We start from the raw sequence: 15,901 nt of genomic DNA on the forward strand, positions 1-15,901 counted from the left end.
TCTATTGTTAGAAATGAAATTCAAACCTAAAAAAACAACATGTACAGTATCTAAAAACCTTTGGAAAAGAGCGAGGCGATGATGATGACTCTGTTAAGGCACAGGACGACTACAGCAGGCGGGCGTTTGGACCCTGAACACACCTGCTTTGCGCCGCTGGGCTGACCTCGCTAGCTTGTGTGGGACCGCAAGCTTGCTAGCCTGCTGTGCCTTTTGTAGATGTCGTACTTGAAAGCACGTCATCAGAGTCAACCAAAGCAGGGGTGTGTGTGTGTGTTATAAGGAGCTTTCCATGTTTGTTCCCTTCTAGTGCATCACAACCTTTGACCTCCTGGAAGCAGGCTCAGTAGTTGTCAGTGGAATCCTCAAGGGGACGGGAAAGACCAGGAATGTGGGTGATGGTGTGATGGGTGAGAGCAGCCAAATTGTCTTTTCTCCTGACTAACGCGGGAGGTCCTGCAAGCCCTCAGACTCCGTCACCTTCATCCTGGTCTTGTTCCTCCGAGCAGGAGGAGCCAGAACGTCATACTTCGTGGAAGTAGTCAGTGGGTAGGTTTTTCTCTCCTCTTCGCCATCTCTCCATCTTCTTAATGGCCTCCGATACCACACACACTGACGATGTGAGTGCCACCAGGAAGAGAAGATCTGCACCACCAAGACAGAGCATAACGCACATGTTAGCGGGTGGAAAATTCACTAAGGAGCGCCCCCTTTAAAAAAAAAAAAAAAAATCCCTTCCAACAGTCGCACAGATAGTAACAATTTGTTGAACAGGGGTCTACCTTGAGAGGACACATTCAATCATCTCTTCATGTTATAAAATAAAAGGTCTTTTTTTGGGTGAAACACTCCACCTAAGGAATTTGAGTCCAAATCAAAATGAAAATTACAGACTTGGGCACTGATATAGTATTTAAAGAGGACCTATTGTGCTCATTTTCAGCCCTTTGTATTGAGTTATGGACTCCTATAGAGCAGCTACACACAATAACCAGCACAGAAAGCTTTCTAGTTCTTCCAGAATTAACATATTCAGTTGTATTTCATTGTATTTTGTGGTTCCCGTGAAAACTGTCCATGCCCCGCCTCCACTCTACAGTGGTTGGTCACACTGCAGAGGGCATAGAAATACTTCCAGTTTGTGCCACTAACTTTATAGGAGTTGATAGACTGTTGCTTAAAATGCCTTTCTTTAGCTGGTAAGGAATCAATCATTCCCTTTTGAGGCATTGCGGAGGCATTGAGGAGGACAGAGAGTTTATATTTAAGGAAGTCCAGGCCTCTGTGATATCACAAGAGGCAGTTTTACGACGATTTTTCAAAACAAGCATTTTGAGCCATCCCAAACTTCTTTCAGGCCTCACTTCCAAATGCGTAAACCTCATTATCTGACACTTTAGTGACACTACATTTATAGGTCAGACAGAAAAATAGAAAAAGCATAATAGCTCCCCTTTAAGCTGATGCCGTAGGATGTGGGTGGTACATGGCGACAAACTTTGATCGTCAAAGACAGCGGTTCGTCACAAAATGTTAACGTTAATTAGGTCAGATCTTGAAAAAAAAAATGTGTAAAAAAATTTAACCACATTTTCCACACACGCTTTTCCCCCCATGTCTGCGTAAACAAAACAAAGTGCCATAAAAATATCTTCCAATATCTTGGAATTGCATGGGTGACTACATCTTCCTTAATCACAAACACAGGCATTGGAGTTTGTTGAACATTTAGAAGCAATGCGTGCAGAGGCTGACATCCCATTAGCAAAATTAGCCACTTTGTTTCCAATATTAAATGTGCTTTACAATTTGAGCTTGTATATAGCTTGTAGCTTTTTATACCAGACTCCACTGAATTAGAATTTCATATCGTTTTATATCCTATTATTAGGAATTGGAGATCCTAGACAGACGATAAATTCCAAATGATTTTAGGTTGTGCCATCAAATATGGGAGGACCCTTTGATGACTCGCTAATACAGTAAACCTCGGATATATCGGAAATTCGCTCACAACGGACAGATAAAAAAGAACCAATTTTTCTGTAATGCATTTCCAATAAAAATTCATTGCATATATCAGATTTTTTATAACGAATTTGGCCTATTTCGGACAAAATCTCCAGTCCCGTTCCAATGCATTTCCATTAAATTTCCCTTGCATATATCGAATGGCCGCATCGTGGCGCTCCGATTCGCCGAATCGTGACAGGCAATACGACGTCATTTGCAGCGTTTGCAGCGTTGCCTGCGCATCCAGGTACATTGGAAACAGTCAAGGAAGTGCCTTTTTATAACGGATGAAATCCGATTTACGCATATACCGGATATAAATCCCATATATGCGTAAAACGGACATTTTCCGGTATACGCATATAACAGATTTCGCTTATATCGGACAAAACCAGTGGGAACAATTGAATCGGATATATCCAAGGTTTACTGTAATTACTTTTAGTAATGGAGGACACCCACCAAAGAAGCTGAGGCTCTCTGTCTGAAAGATGCTCTGCAGAGGCGGGAAGTAGATGACGAGCAGCTGACCCATGATGGACGCCAGCACGGCAAAGCAAAAGGTTCTGTTGCTGCACAGACCCATCTCATGGACCATACGTGTCTGAGGGTGGTACGCAAACATGTTACTTAATGCACAGTAACCATGGCGACATGCGGTTAACATGTAGTAGATTTGTCAACACGAAGCATCACCTGTGAGCGAGAGCTGAGTGCGTTGAACATGTCAAAGAAGACGAAGCAGGTGAAGGTCATGGTGGTGTCTCGAGGAGTGATCACGTTGTCCTGCAACTTTACGCAAACACAAACGTCTAGGCGCCGTCTGCATTATCATCATCATCATCAACACTACCTCTCTCCAGAAGACAAAGAGTGTCCCGCAGACGATGATGAAGGCCGACACCAGAACTTTGACAATGAGACTGCGCGTGATGATGCTATCTTTTACATTCCGAGGAGGCTTGCGGATGACATCACGGTCCACGGGTTCTACGCCCAAACTGACAACAAATAAAACGTTACAATTACTTTCACCCTGACGCCAGCGGACACAACCTGCTTCACCGCTCTTGTACCTCTGAGCGGGCGGTCCGTCCATAATGATGTTGATCCACAGGATCTGCATAGCATTTAGGGGGTTGGGAAAGTTCATCAGTGTCGCCAAGGAGATGAGCGTCAGCGCAGCGATGCTCCTAGAGGTCAGTGGGGGGGAGGAAGGGGGCGAGTGAGGATCATGGTTATTGACATTTCTGCAGGACTGTAAAAATGAAGTACTCCCACACTCACGTGCTCAGCTGGAATCGCACAAAGTTCTTGATGTTGTTGTAGATACCTTTCCCCTCCTCGATGGCCGACCTGCCAGCACAAGTCATCAGTGCACAAAAGTAAGAAGGAAGGAAGTCGGAAGGACAAAAATGAAAGGAAGAAAGACATAGAAAGGAGGTAGGAAGAAACAAGGAAGAACAAGAAAATGAATGGGACTTACATGATGGTCTGGAAGTCATCATCCACTAGGATCATGTCAGCTGCCTCCTTGCAGACATCCGTGCCCGTCCTGCCCATGGCCACACCGATGTCGGCCGCTTTCAGAGCCACAGCGTCATTGACTCCATCGCCCGTCATGGCCACCACAGCGCCAATGTTCTGGAGAGACTGCGGACAAGAAGATAGACAGAGGGAAGAGTGTCTCAGGTTGCACTTCCTGTCATGTCCTGACATGATGTGTGTATATTTGGTCACCTTGACGATCTTCAACTTATGTCTGGGACTGGCTCTGTAGAACACAGAGATCTGTAGAGACAAAAATAGACACATGCTCAGGAGCGCCTCCTTCAGACTTCAGGTGTTGTGTGTGCAGTCTTACTCGAGGAACAACTTGCGAGAGTTGCTGCAGGTCTAGGCGGTCCACTTCATCTCCTGACAGGGACTGACATCCTTTGAAGGAGAGGCCCAGTCGACTGGCTGCACACATTGAGCTACCATCATCATCATCATCATCTGACAACCACGTGATGCATGCAAACATGGCGACCTTATCAGCAAGTATCCCGCCGTCCCTCACACTCACCAATGGACATGGCAGTCTCCTGGGAGTCACCAGTGATCATCTTGATGGCAACGCCAGAGCTGATAAGCGTGGCCACAGCCTCTTTGACCCCTGACCTGGGGGGGTCGATGATGCCAACCAGCCCCAAAAAGGTCAAACTCCCCATCTCATGACCGGAAGCAAACGCCAAAACTAAGAAAAGAGGGACAGAGTGTTCGACTGGACGGAGTGCTGGGAGACAAACGTGGCAGCTTCCTCTGTGACATCAAGTTGGTATCTTTACCTCGGAGGCCAGCAGTGCCCATATAACTGATCTGCTGCTGGTAGAGCTCCATCTGTTGTTGGTTAAGGGGAAGTGCGGTTCCTCTGCTGTTGTAGGATCTGCAGAATTGGATCACCTGCTCGTAGGCTCCCTTCATGAAGAAGACCCCCACCTCGTCCTGAAGCAGCACAGTGTCATCACCATGGTGATATGTTATATATGACTGCCATACCATACAAATATTCCACACTGTAAAGAGGCAGTGAAGGAGTGACCGCCTCTCACCCTATGGGTGTGGTGAACGCAGCGCACTGCCATCCACTTCTTCTCTGAGGTGAAGGGATGCTCCTCTTGGCGGACGTACTCCTGTTGCAGGCTCTCCAGCCCCATCTTGACAGCACAAAGGCGGTAGTTACAAGTACACACCGAGTGACATGGACACAGTCTTCCTACCTTCATGGCGAGGGCGATGAGCGCTCCTTCTGTGGGCCGTCCCAGCAGAGTCCCATTTCTGATGACAGAGTCGTTACACACACAGCCGACCTGATGCCACACACACACACACACACACACACACACACACACACACACACACCAGTTAGCACTCTATTTACTGTGTCAGTGATGGTGTGACAATCTCCACAGTGTGCAAACATTCAGCCAAGGACTGACCTCCACGATCTTGCTGAGTGACGGGCGGGAAAGGCCGTGGATGACCTCTCCGTCTACTAGAATTTCTCCGTCCCCGTTGTAGCCCACACCTGTCACCTGGGATCCAGAGCAAAAACAATGAAAGCAAGCAACATTGATTTAAAAACTAGACAAAAGAGTCACGTCGTGAAGCGAATGGAATGTGGTGTTCTCACCTCAGCATGGAGCCCATCAGAGGTGAACATCTGCGTGACAGTCATCTCATTCTTGGTCAGCGTTCCGGTTTTGTCCGAGCAGATGACGTTACAGCATCCTGTTGGGAAGAATAGAAGGTCACGCGACTCCCGTGGCTATCCCGATTTTTGTGTCATACCCAGCGTCTCCACAATGGGGAGCTTCTTGACGATGGCCCTTTTCTTCACCATGCGCATCACGCCAAGCGCCAGTGTCACTGTCACCACGATGGGTAAACCCTCGGGAATGGCTGCCACTGCCAGACTGAACATGTTCAAAGGATTAAATGCGATTTTCATGTACATATATACCTCAACCATGTCATGGATTGTGAAAGGAAAGTACCTGACACCTATGGTGAACATGTCCATGATCCTCTTTCCTTGCAGCCAACCCACCAGCATGATGACCCCTGCAGAAAGTAGATGCATCGTGTTCAGCAGCACACAATGACACGTGACGACGCGTGTCATACCAACTGACCAATGATGCCAAAGGAATAAAGCGACAGCTGCTTCCCGAGCAGGTCCATGCTCTTCTGCAGCGGTGTCTTCGGAGCCTGAAAAACGCAAACAGTAAGTAAGTTGAATATGTGCGCATGTGAGACAATAAGAGGAGACGTACTTCTTCTGCTTGCATCATCTTGAACACCTCCCCGAACTCAGAGTTCTCTCCTGTTCCTATGACGATTCCCTGACAGACAGGAAGAAGAAGAAATGTGAGTGTGTTTCTGTAGAAGCTTCCAGAGTGGTACATTCACCATCGCTTGGCTACCTTGGCTCTTCCACATCGCACCAGCGTGCCCATGAAGGCAATGTTGCTGCGAGAAGCGATGTCGCCGTCAGTCGCGGACGGCTGGTGGGAGATGGACTTGGAGCAGGGCGCCGTCTCCCCCGTCAGACTGGACTCATCCACAGACAGGTCGGTGGCCTGTTGGATCAGGTGGCTCAATCAAAGCAGCAGAGCAGATTGAGCACCGCATGCATGCTAGCGGGTGCTCACCTCAAAGAGGCGCAGGTCTGCCGGGACTCTCTCTCCCACCGACAGACAGACGGTGTCTCCAGGAACCAGTTCTCTGGCCAACATGTGCTGCAGCTGACCTTCCCTGACACTGAAATATCACCCCAGTGTTCACAACATGCATCTACATTTTACCCATTACGCAATCACGGTTATACTTTATACCAGTGACATTCTGGGGGCACCAGCTTGCCAAGCTCTTCTAGAGACTTCTCAGATCGATACTCCTGTAGAATAAACAAAGGGAGGGTTTAGGAGGACTTATTTTCCCATGATGCACCTTGTCTTCCAGTCAGACTCACCTGGACAAAGGCGACGGTCACGACAATGATGATTGCCTGTCAGGAAACCAAACACATTAGTCTGTCTTTTGGTTGGGACACCACACGATGCTAATGATGCTAATGCTAACGCATTAGCATAGTGTGGTGCTAACGGTCACGACAATGATGATTGCCTGTCAGGAAACCAAACACATTAGTCTGTCTTTTGGTGGGGACACCACACGATGCTAATGATGCTAATGCTAACGCATTAGCATAGTGTGGTGCTAACGGTCACGACAATGATGATTGCCTGTCAGGAAACCAAACACATTAGACTGTCTTTTGGTGGGGACACCACACGATGCTAATGATGCTAATGCTAACGCCAGCCAAGTTGATCAGATTTTCTCTGACGTCGCTCAAGTGAATCTTCTAGAAAGAACAGAGCTGAACGCACCACAGTGATGCTAATAGCGTCATCCAGCTGGTGCATGAGAACGCTAATGACGGCCGACGCCAGCAGCAGCAGGATGAGCGGATCCTTAAACTGCAAGAACAGAAACACAAGTCCATTACTACAACAACAGTAAACTTTCAGATTAGGAATAAAGTCAAAATGCCAGATGAAAATAGGCTTCTGTTGTAAGCACTGCCCTCAGGTTATGGGTGTGGTTTGTTGGGAAGGGGTCTTGCACTTTATTCTATTTTCAGGTCCAACATCCCAGTGACCTGGTTTCAAGCGGGACAGAACTAGTCTGTATGCATGCTCGCTAATGTGCACACTGTATCAGTAGTGGTGGTGGTGTGATGAGTGACACAGGACCGTTCCTCCTTTCCTGGGTTGATCAGAAGGAGATGATGTAACAAAATGGAGGTGGGCGGAGCCTCAGAGAGGGCAGCAAGTTCATATAAGCATCCAAACAACACAACCAACAGTGCTTCCAAGGAGCAGCTATTATCTTGTTGACTTTAGATTCGCTGGCGGCCATGTCATCTTACCTGGGAGATGTACTTCCTCCACAGCGGTTCCTCTTCGCTGATGTCAAACTCGTTCCAGCCGTGGTAGATCCTGCGACGAGCCACCTCCTCCTCACTCAGCCCATATTGAAGGTTGGCCTGCAGTGCAGACATAACAAGATAAACGCTCAGCCTCATTCTTGGTGTCTGGATCAAAATAGTCTTAAACAGTGTTGAATGCTGAATGATGAACGGATTGATGACAAGGTCATACCTGAAGGGCACAAGCCACTTCATTGACGGCCAGTTCGCTTGCTTTTTTGGAGCTTAGCACAGGCACCATGTTGTCATCTTCACTGCACTCTTGTGTGTGGGAAAGCTGCAACATATAGACACACACAAATAAAGACACATGCATTGAGGTAACTTGGGTCAACATGGATCACAAATATCAAAGAGTCCAACAGCCAACTAATCTAAACAAGTTATTAAAATAACTATTCGGTATGATATTGCTTTGTGCTAACCAGAGGCTGACTGATATATCGGGGCCGATTATCACATATCACAGATTAATCAATATCGTTGAAAATGGAGCTGATATATTAACTTTTTTGCTGCACGGAGAGTCTGTTGCTCCCTTTCTGTCTCTCTGAGCTGTTCCTGTGGACCATCCCTATCACAGACACAAGCAGATCTCACTCTCTCCACAGCAGTTGATATGCAGAGGAGCAGCAAAACATACTCTTTTTTTTTTTTTATTAATTTTTTTTACACCATGGTAAGATGTGACTTTGTAAAACAATAAAACATGTCACTTACAGTAAAAGAGAGTATTTCGGCATTTTAATGTTGCACAATTTGCATCTCTTTGAAGTAAACAGATAAATGCAACTTGTTACTGTGTTTTAACGTCGTGTAAGTTGCGTCTCTGTAAAAAAAAAAGATCGGTGCAGCTGTTAATTCACACGTCCATCATTAGCTAAGACTATTGCAACGTTATAACTGGAGCATGCAAGTGTTAACTCCCGTGTCCATCATTAATTTAAGCAACAGTGTCCCACTTCACTTCCATGCAGGATTTACAGGGGACTCATACATTAACACTAAAGTTAATGTCTTCATTGAAATCATTTTTAAAATGATCCGAGTGTATTTAGTTGTCATATGATATATTGCATGTTTTGAAATTGTGACATTAAATGTATTGTATTGTAGCGTCGTCCCCGACGCTACTGAAGTCACACGACTGTGGTCACTAATGAGCAGTTTTTTTTGCACATAATAATGGCTACTGTCGGCCGTAACCACGCCACCAAAACAAGTGCAACTGACCACCCCAGTGCTTCTTCCCTGGCTCCCCGAATAACACGCCTCCTCCACCCCTGGTGCATTCAAAGCCACCCAAAACGGTAATTCTAAACACTGAACAATCCCCTCCCGATCTAAACATGTTGATATGGCGTCGTAAGTTGGCAGAATCTCCTCTTCCAGAGGGTGAATGGAACGTAGCAGGAGTTAGCTTGTGTGGTTGTGTGGCTCAGGCTCGATGAGTATATTTTCACCAGGTTGTGTTTTACGGCTTTAATTTAAGGAAGGTGCAGTAAAAACAAGAGAAGAACGTTTATTTTTGAACGTTGCTCGTCTTAGCTGTAAATACACATACACACACGGAACACACTTCAGTGACAGTCCTTCAAAGTAAGAGCGCCTTTTACCCCATACTGCATAAAAGAGTGTCATAAAAAATATATTTCATATACAGTTGGAATTGCATAGATGACTACATCTTCTTTCATTACAAGCATAGTCATTACAGTTTGTTGAAGACTTAGTAGCAATGTGTGCAGAGGCTGTCATTCCATTAGAAAAATGTGTTACCAATAAATAAATGAGCTTTACAATATGAGACAAGTGTATTTCATTATATGCTTAAGGTTTGTAGCTTTTTAAACAAGACTCTGCTGAATTTAAATTTGATATCGTTTTGTGTCATCTTATCGTGATACATCCTCCCAAAAATTGTGATATATGCTAAGGTCCGCATTTCAGAACATAACTTAACCGGTCTGTTTGTGTTCCACATTTGCTTATGCCAACACTAACAACCAATTCTGCTATTTCTCGTCTACCTTCAATGTTTTCTTAAGCAGCTGCTCCACCCTGCCACAGCACACACATCCACTTTTCTCGTACCTCTCTCATATCACTGTCCTTGTTATCTGTAAATCTCATTCGTTTCTTTCTTCTTTCTGTCACTTGCTTCGCTTCTCTCTGTCGTCTGTCTCTGTATTTAGAGATGAGTGAGTACACCACTATCTGTATCTGTTACTGTTGACACATTGAAATGATATCCGTATCTGTACTCGGAGTGGGCGAGGCATAAACATATGCTCGGCCATAATGCATAATCCGTAATAGATACTCATCTCTATTGAGTATCCCGCTCATCTCTAGTGTCAATGTTTAGCACCTGGAATACACAGATTTGACTGAAACAATCAATGATTAATCGATTAGCCAATTAAACAACATAAATAATTATTAGTTGCAGCCCTGCTTAGTAGAATCATGTAGGGCTGGAAATCTAAGGGTATCTCACAATACCACACGATTTGCATGGCTCATGATAACAACATTGTGATACGTCAATAGAATGAAACAAAAACTGCCATTTTCTGTCACAAGCGCAGGGACTGGATCCTGGATGACATGAAAAATGGCGACGAGACCCACTGAGGAGAAATTGTGAAAGACATTTACAGTAGCTATATTTTAATAACAAATAACATGATACACAGCAAGAGTGCATCGATAATCCATCGTAAGGTTAAATACTGTGATAGTTTCCATCTAGTTGCGTAACGCCTGCAATCAAGATGAAAGCAGTCAAACCAGTCAAAACCTAGAAAAATAATTTCTTTACTATACACTTCTTGACTCTAAGTCCGTACAGGATGGCTTGTGGGTCTGATCTTGGACCGCTAGTTAGTAATCCTTGCCTTAAAAGTGTCAAAAATCGTCATTGTTATTAGAGTTCGTCTTGCTTGCTCCCAAAGATGTACCGTATTTTCCGTTTATTTACACGAGAAGCACAAAAAGGTGTTGATGTAACACCACAATAAAAGAGAGCATGTTTGTGCCAAAAAAACGTCCACAAGATGGCAGAAGTGCATTTTATAAGAGCCCTTTTATAAGGCCTGCATCTCTCCCATTGATATACATGCTCCGCAGCAACCAGGAAGCGAAAAGGCTAAAGGTAGAAACATACTTTTTTCCCTGATGAAAGACAAGAGTTTAATATTTGCATATACCATGTCTATATAGCTCAATAAACACAATATTCTGTGTGCCTTGAAAAATTAGTGAAAATCAGAAAAATGGCTGGTCCGAAGATGAACGGCTTTTAAAAGTGGCCACAAGAATAGCATTACCAGTTACAACATACACACATAAAAGCTGTAAACCTATGCCAAACACTGTACAGAAGGGATTTTATTGTATCACCTTATCATCTGTAAGGCATGGACAAGTGAATCATTCATGCATTGACAGCATGTTGGGGAATTAGAACAATCCTGCACCTCACCAAACCAGTTGAGGCTGGACCTGCATAAAGTAACTGATGACAACGTCATACTGAGGAGGACAAAGGAAACTTGAGGCCATCAAAAAACTGAAGTCAGGAACATGAATACGGCAGGAGTGGCAGGTGAGGTTTGTGAAAGAAGCAGCAGCACATCTTTAACATTAGGTGTGTCACAAAATACACTCTTGATCCAAATTTTAAGACCAGTTGAAAATAAGAATTTACATTTTACACTGTTGGATCTTAAGACTTAGGGCTTCAAAAGAATAAATTGGAGTGAGAAAAATGTTTTTGAATAAGCGATTTATTGCAAACAACCATTAAAATTGAAATTCAGTTGATCAAAAAAAATGGTTGATTCCTGTGCAGGGGTGTCATAAATGGGGAAAAGTTAGGACAATTCCAAGTGCCCTACGTTGGTTTACCGATTGTGATATTTTTTCTAAATATTGATTAAAACAATCAATTGGTATTTGGTAGCAACAGTTCAATGTCCACATTCACCAAAAGTAAACTTCCATATTGACTGACTGACTCCATGACATGGTTCGGTCCACTACTACCTTCACGTTGAAGGAGACAGGACGTTTTTTTCATCTTCAAACCCTTCTCTTGCTGATGCCATGTTTGCTGGACTGCACTCAACACCAGTAACAACCTTCATTTGGGCAAAGGATCATCCAGAGTCTTGGCGGGGGGGCCAATCGGATCCTCTACCTCAGGCCCGGGACATTTGTTTGGGTCGGTTTTATTTTATTCCACCATATTAATTTATTCTGGGCATGCCGACTCCACTGTGATTGGTCACACGCCCAAAGTGCTTCCTAACTATGAACCATATAAGGAAGTCTGCCCCTCTGTGACATCACAAAGGAACAGTTTTACCACGCCTTTTCCAACCGAGCATTTTGAGCCATCACAAACTTCTTTAAGGGCTCACTTCCAGATGAGCACACCTCATTAGCTGAAACTTTGGCATCGTTTAACATGAGAATACAACATTCTAACTACATTTATAGGTCAGAAAAATGTAAAAAGCATAATAGGTCCCCTTTCATGCTTGTTTGCAATAAATTACTTACTGATTTTTTAGTCTCACTCCCATTTCTTCGTTTTGCAGTTTGAAGGTCTACTTAGAACCTCTTTAAGATCTAACACTGCAAAATATTAATTAATTAAATTTTGTAGGTGGCCTTAACATTTTGATCAGGAGTGTATTTACCCCTTCTTCCTTTTTTTGCCATAAAAAAAGCAAACCAGTCAGAGACGGTAGACAAATTAGTAAGGCTGAATCCCAATTCCACCCCTGCATTCATGTTTTGGTGTCCCAATTCTCCTTAAATCAAGGGGTAAGGGGTAAGTGCTAAAGGGTGTACAGCCCTAGAAACCAAGTGTGGTTGGGCACCAATTTCCAGAGTTTCCTCTGATATTAACATTCCCGCTGATAAGACGGCAAAGCGAAGACCGACAGAAGCATATCAAATTAAGTAATTCAACATAATTATTGAGTTTCACAATAATGTCACTCATGTTTTATTAGATATTCAGTACTTTGCTACTCCAATATTGGCCATGTTTTGAATTGTTAGTTGTTGCTAGTTATTCCTGTTTCCTGGTAGCTGGTGATGCTACGGCGTCATTATGGAACACTGGAAACAAATCCTCAGTACATGGAGGACTATGAGGAGGGGCAAAATACAACAGGAGCAATATTGATTTAACAAAGACACAAAAACACTACAGCAGAACAGTGCCAGGGCGAGACAAGGTCAGGAGTGAATACGCCTCGTGTCCAAACATGCAGATTGATCATCAAAATCAAAATGAAATTTGAACTTTGAGGGTGTTTAAATGAGAGCGAAATGTGACAAAATGTTAATACCTGTCTGAAAAAAGTGTGTTAAGTGTATGCTGAGAGGTTTGACAGCCTTAAAACCTCTGTAATAATTGTAAAATAAAATAGGCTGCTACTTCCCGGATTTCACTTAAGACGGGCTATTTTAGGAACTTATACCCGGCAATAAAAGAGGGAACACTGTATTTTAGCCATGTCACCAGAGGTGCCAAGGCTTCAAAGTGTGTGTCGAGTAATCGAGTGGGCGCTTCCACAAAGCGTGCATCGAGGCTTGATTAATTGGGGTAAGGGTCCGGAATTGATGACGTCCAAAGCCTTGCTGCCCGGCTGTACCACATGACGGTTTCGGGAAGTGGTTCAGAATTTGGCGCGGTGTTTGCCTGTCACTCAGCGACATAAACCCCTCAGGTTATACATTTAAATTTGGGGTTTTGTGGAGAGAATCAATCAGTGTGGATAGTGTTTGCCGACAGTTTGGAGGGTTTGGTTAGTACAGAGTTAGTTTGGAGTTCAGAGAGAGAAGATAGGGAGCCAGCTAGAAAGATTCTCGTGTGTGGGAACATTTTGACTTGAACAGTCCGAATAAGTAGGCCAAATCCAACATTATTAAGAGATGGGGTATGTTTGCATTTCAAGACCTGTATTTTCACTCATTGTTATTCAAAGGTAAAGTGCTTATTGTGTTTCAAGGAGTTGGGGTACAATAATAACACCTTATCCATGTTAAGGCATGAGCGTGCCTTTCATGAACATAAAGCTGAAACTGGACCTTCACCCAACCATGGTAAGGCTAATATCACTACATTATAATAATTTATTACAGTATTACTAACAAATTTTCAATTTTCCATGACATATTCATTGTGCAAATGAAAAATCATACGTTTTTATCAGCCACAAGAAAACAAGAGTTGGATGAGGCCTTGTTGACATGGTTGTCAAAGATACGCAACCTTCCAGCATCGTGGAGAAGTTGTATTAAAAAGAGGAATCGCCGCAAACCAAAAGTTGTTGAGAAACTAGTATTTTTGAATAAAAATCAATAAAAACTCCCAGGTTCTGTCCAAGTTACACAAGCATACATCTTCATACATCTTCCTATTTACACAAGCACTTTCACTGTCCTCTGCCTGCAAGGGCCCATGCCAGGTGACATAAAGCCCTGATGAAACTGGCCATATCACATGATACCAGAAGCACTTATGGACAAGAAAACATTCAGCATTTTATATATAGTGTATATGTTATCACACAATTTGTAGATTAAGCATTAATCATTTACACAAGCCAAAACTGATCATAATGCAACGCATCACACATGAAGATACAGCCGCATGTAATTGTATCCAAGGCCAGCAGGTGATTTTGTGTGCATGAAGCTTCAGAAAATTAACCCCTTCTCAAACCAGTTGACTGAAATGGTTCAAAGCCTCATGAGGCTTCATCTCACCAAAGGTGTGGTGGCTTCTATTTTGTTAGGGTGGTGCACCACGATTAATTACATGTCGAGGAAACCCTAGGGTAAGACGAACGGGAAGGGATAAGGGGTGGAATTGGGATTCAACCAAGTGACGTCATTGGTTTCCAACAATGATATAGAGTCAGCAAACAGTGTTTATTCTGTAAATGTTGAAAAACAAATATACCTGTATGTACATGCACTGTACATATGTAGTAAAAATGGCCAATGTATTAATAAGTACTCACCACAACATCATTGAATGTTATTATTAGTTTGTTATTTGAATAAAATATTTATTTCTCTTTGCTGTGTTTTCACAAGTCTGGTGGCAAGTAAACCTCTGGTTGTGGCGTCACAACCAAGAGGGCGGCGGTTCAGAAAACTTTATTTCACTCTTATTTTCTACTTATTTATTGTTGGACAACAATACAATGACACAAATGTTTTATTATGTGAATGCTTTAATTTTTGTAATTATTTTTGGTGTCATAAGCAATAGATCAGTGCTTTTGATAATGCATAGCTGAGAAGGCTATGCTGGTCATTATTGTGAGCCATGGATCACAGATTCCCAGGAAGTTTAATATGGTAACAGGAAACAGGCTCGTTGAACGGTGACCTGTGTCGTGTTTCCAGTCAGCTGTTTAGCAAACGCAAATAAACAATTTAACAATACAGTTTGTCCTCGTGGATGTATGATAATAGTCGTTACGGACTGTTAGGACGTTACGGATAAAGTTAACAAAAAGAAGAACATTCGATAAAAACACAGAAAATAATTGATAAAATAACAAGAGCTCCAAACTCATCACGATGCGGACTTCGACCGGCGAGCTAGTAAGCGGCACCTGCCGGCTGACATCGCTGCTTATTCCAACAAAAGTTGGACCATGGTACAACTAAACACGTCCACGCACATATCGAACCATGTCTATAAATCACCGTCAACAGGCTGCCAGGCTCATGGTGTGCTACCCATGGGCATTAGCAGCAAGCTAACAGCGAAAGGCGAACAAGCAGAGCCGCCGCCTTCCTCGCATTGCGGCCGGATGTGAGCCTCCGGAGGGCCGTGGGTGTTTTTCAACGGAAAGAGTGAAGTCAAGAGCCCCGAACAGAGTCTGACTAAAGCGTCAGCAGATGTTTGACTTACCAGCCACTCCCGTTTCTTCAGCATCTTCCATACAACCACAGCGTAGCTCGATTGTCTCTGACAGAAGTGAAATCACCATCTCAGATGCACGAATGCCTCACCGCTACATGATACTTCCGGATATACTTTCAAAACAACAGCATGACTTCCGCACACAAACAATATGATGTACTTATTACATATATCCATTCATTTTCTATGCCCCTTATCCTCATTGATGGAGTCTATGTACTTATTACATTATATTCATATTACATTCATACTAGTGACATGCGGCGATGGCTGTCGAGACGCTGAATAATTTTGAGTTTTTATGTTAATACATTGCTCGTTAAGAGGATCACAAGAAAAGGAAGATGATTCACTTTGGCGACAAAAATGTTTTCAAACTGTCA

At 43.5% G+C, this 15,901-nt stretch overlaps 1 protein-coding gene across 1 annotated transcript; it reads right to left on the bottom strand.

The window, feature by feature from the left end:
- Window positions 1-497: 497 nt before the first annotated feature.
- atp2c1 (ATPase secretory pathway Ca2+ transporting 1) lies at window positions 498-15,636 on the bottom strand. Its single transcript, XM_058052847.1, has 27 exons — window positions 15,507-15,636; window positions 7,725-7,829; window positions 7,493-7,609; window positions 6,951-7,040; window positions 6,530-6,565; window positions 6,393-6,454; window positions 6,210-6,318; window positions 5,982-6,137; window positions 5,832-5,900; window positions 5,691-5,766; window positions 5,553-5,619; window positions 5,347-5,471; window positions 5,189-5,286; window positions 4,995-5,090; window positions 4,776-4,865; window positions 4,608-4,712; window positions 4,344-4,500; window positions 4,082-4,252; window positions 3,878-3,975; window positions 3,754-3,804; window positions 3,500-3,666; window positions 3,301-3,369; window positions 3,090-3,206; window positions 2,867-3,014; window positions 2,710-2,805; window positions 2,476-2,617; window positions 498-645 (listed from the first exon to the last, which is right to left on the bottom strand). The coding sequence occupies exons 1-27, from the start codon at window positions 15,528-15,530 to the stop codon at window positions 524-526; spliced, it is 2,763 nt and encodes a 920-aa protein (XP_057908830.1). The 5' UTR covers window positions 15,531-15,636; the 3' UTR covers window positions 498-523.
- Window positions 15,637-15,901: the final 265 nt, after the last annotated feature.

This window comes from Doryrhamphus excisus, chromosome 17 (genome assembly GCF_030265055.1).
Source record: "Doryrhamphus excisus isolate RoL2022-K1 chromosome 17, RoL_Dexc_1.0, whole genome shotgun sequence".
Classification (NCBI taxonomy): domain Eukaryota; kingdom Metazoa; phylum Chordata; class Actinopteri; order Syngnathiformes; family Syngnathidae; genus Doryrhamphus; species Doryrhamphus excisus.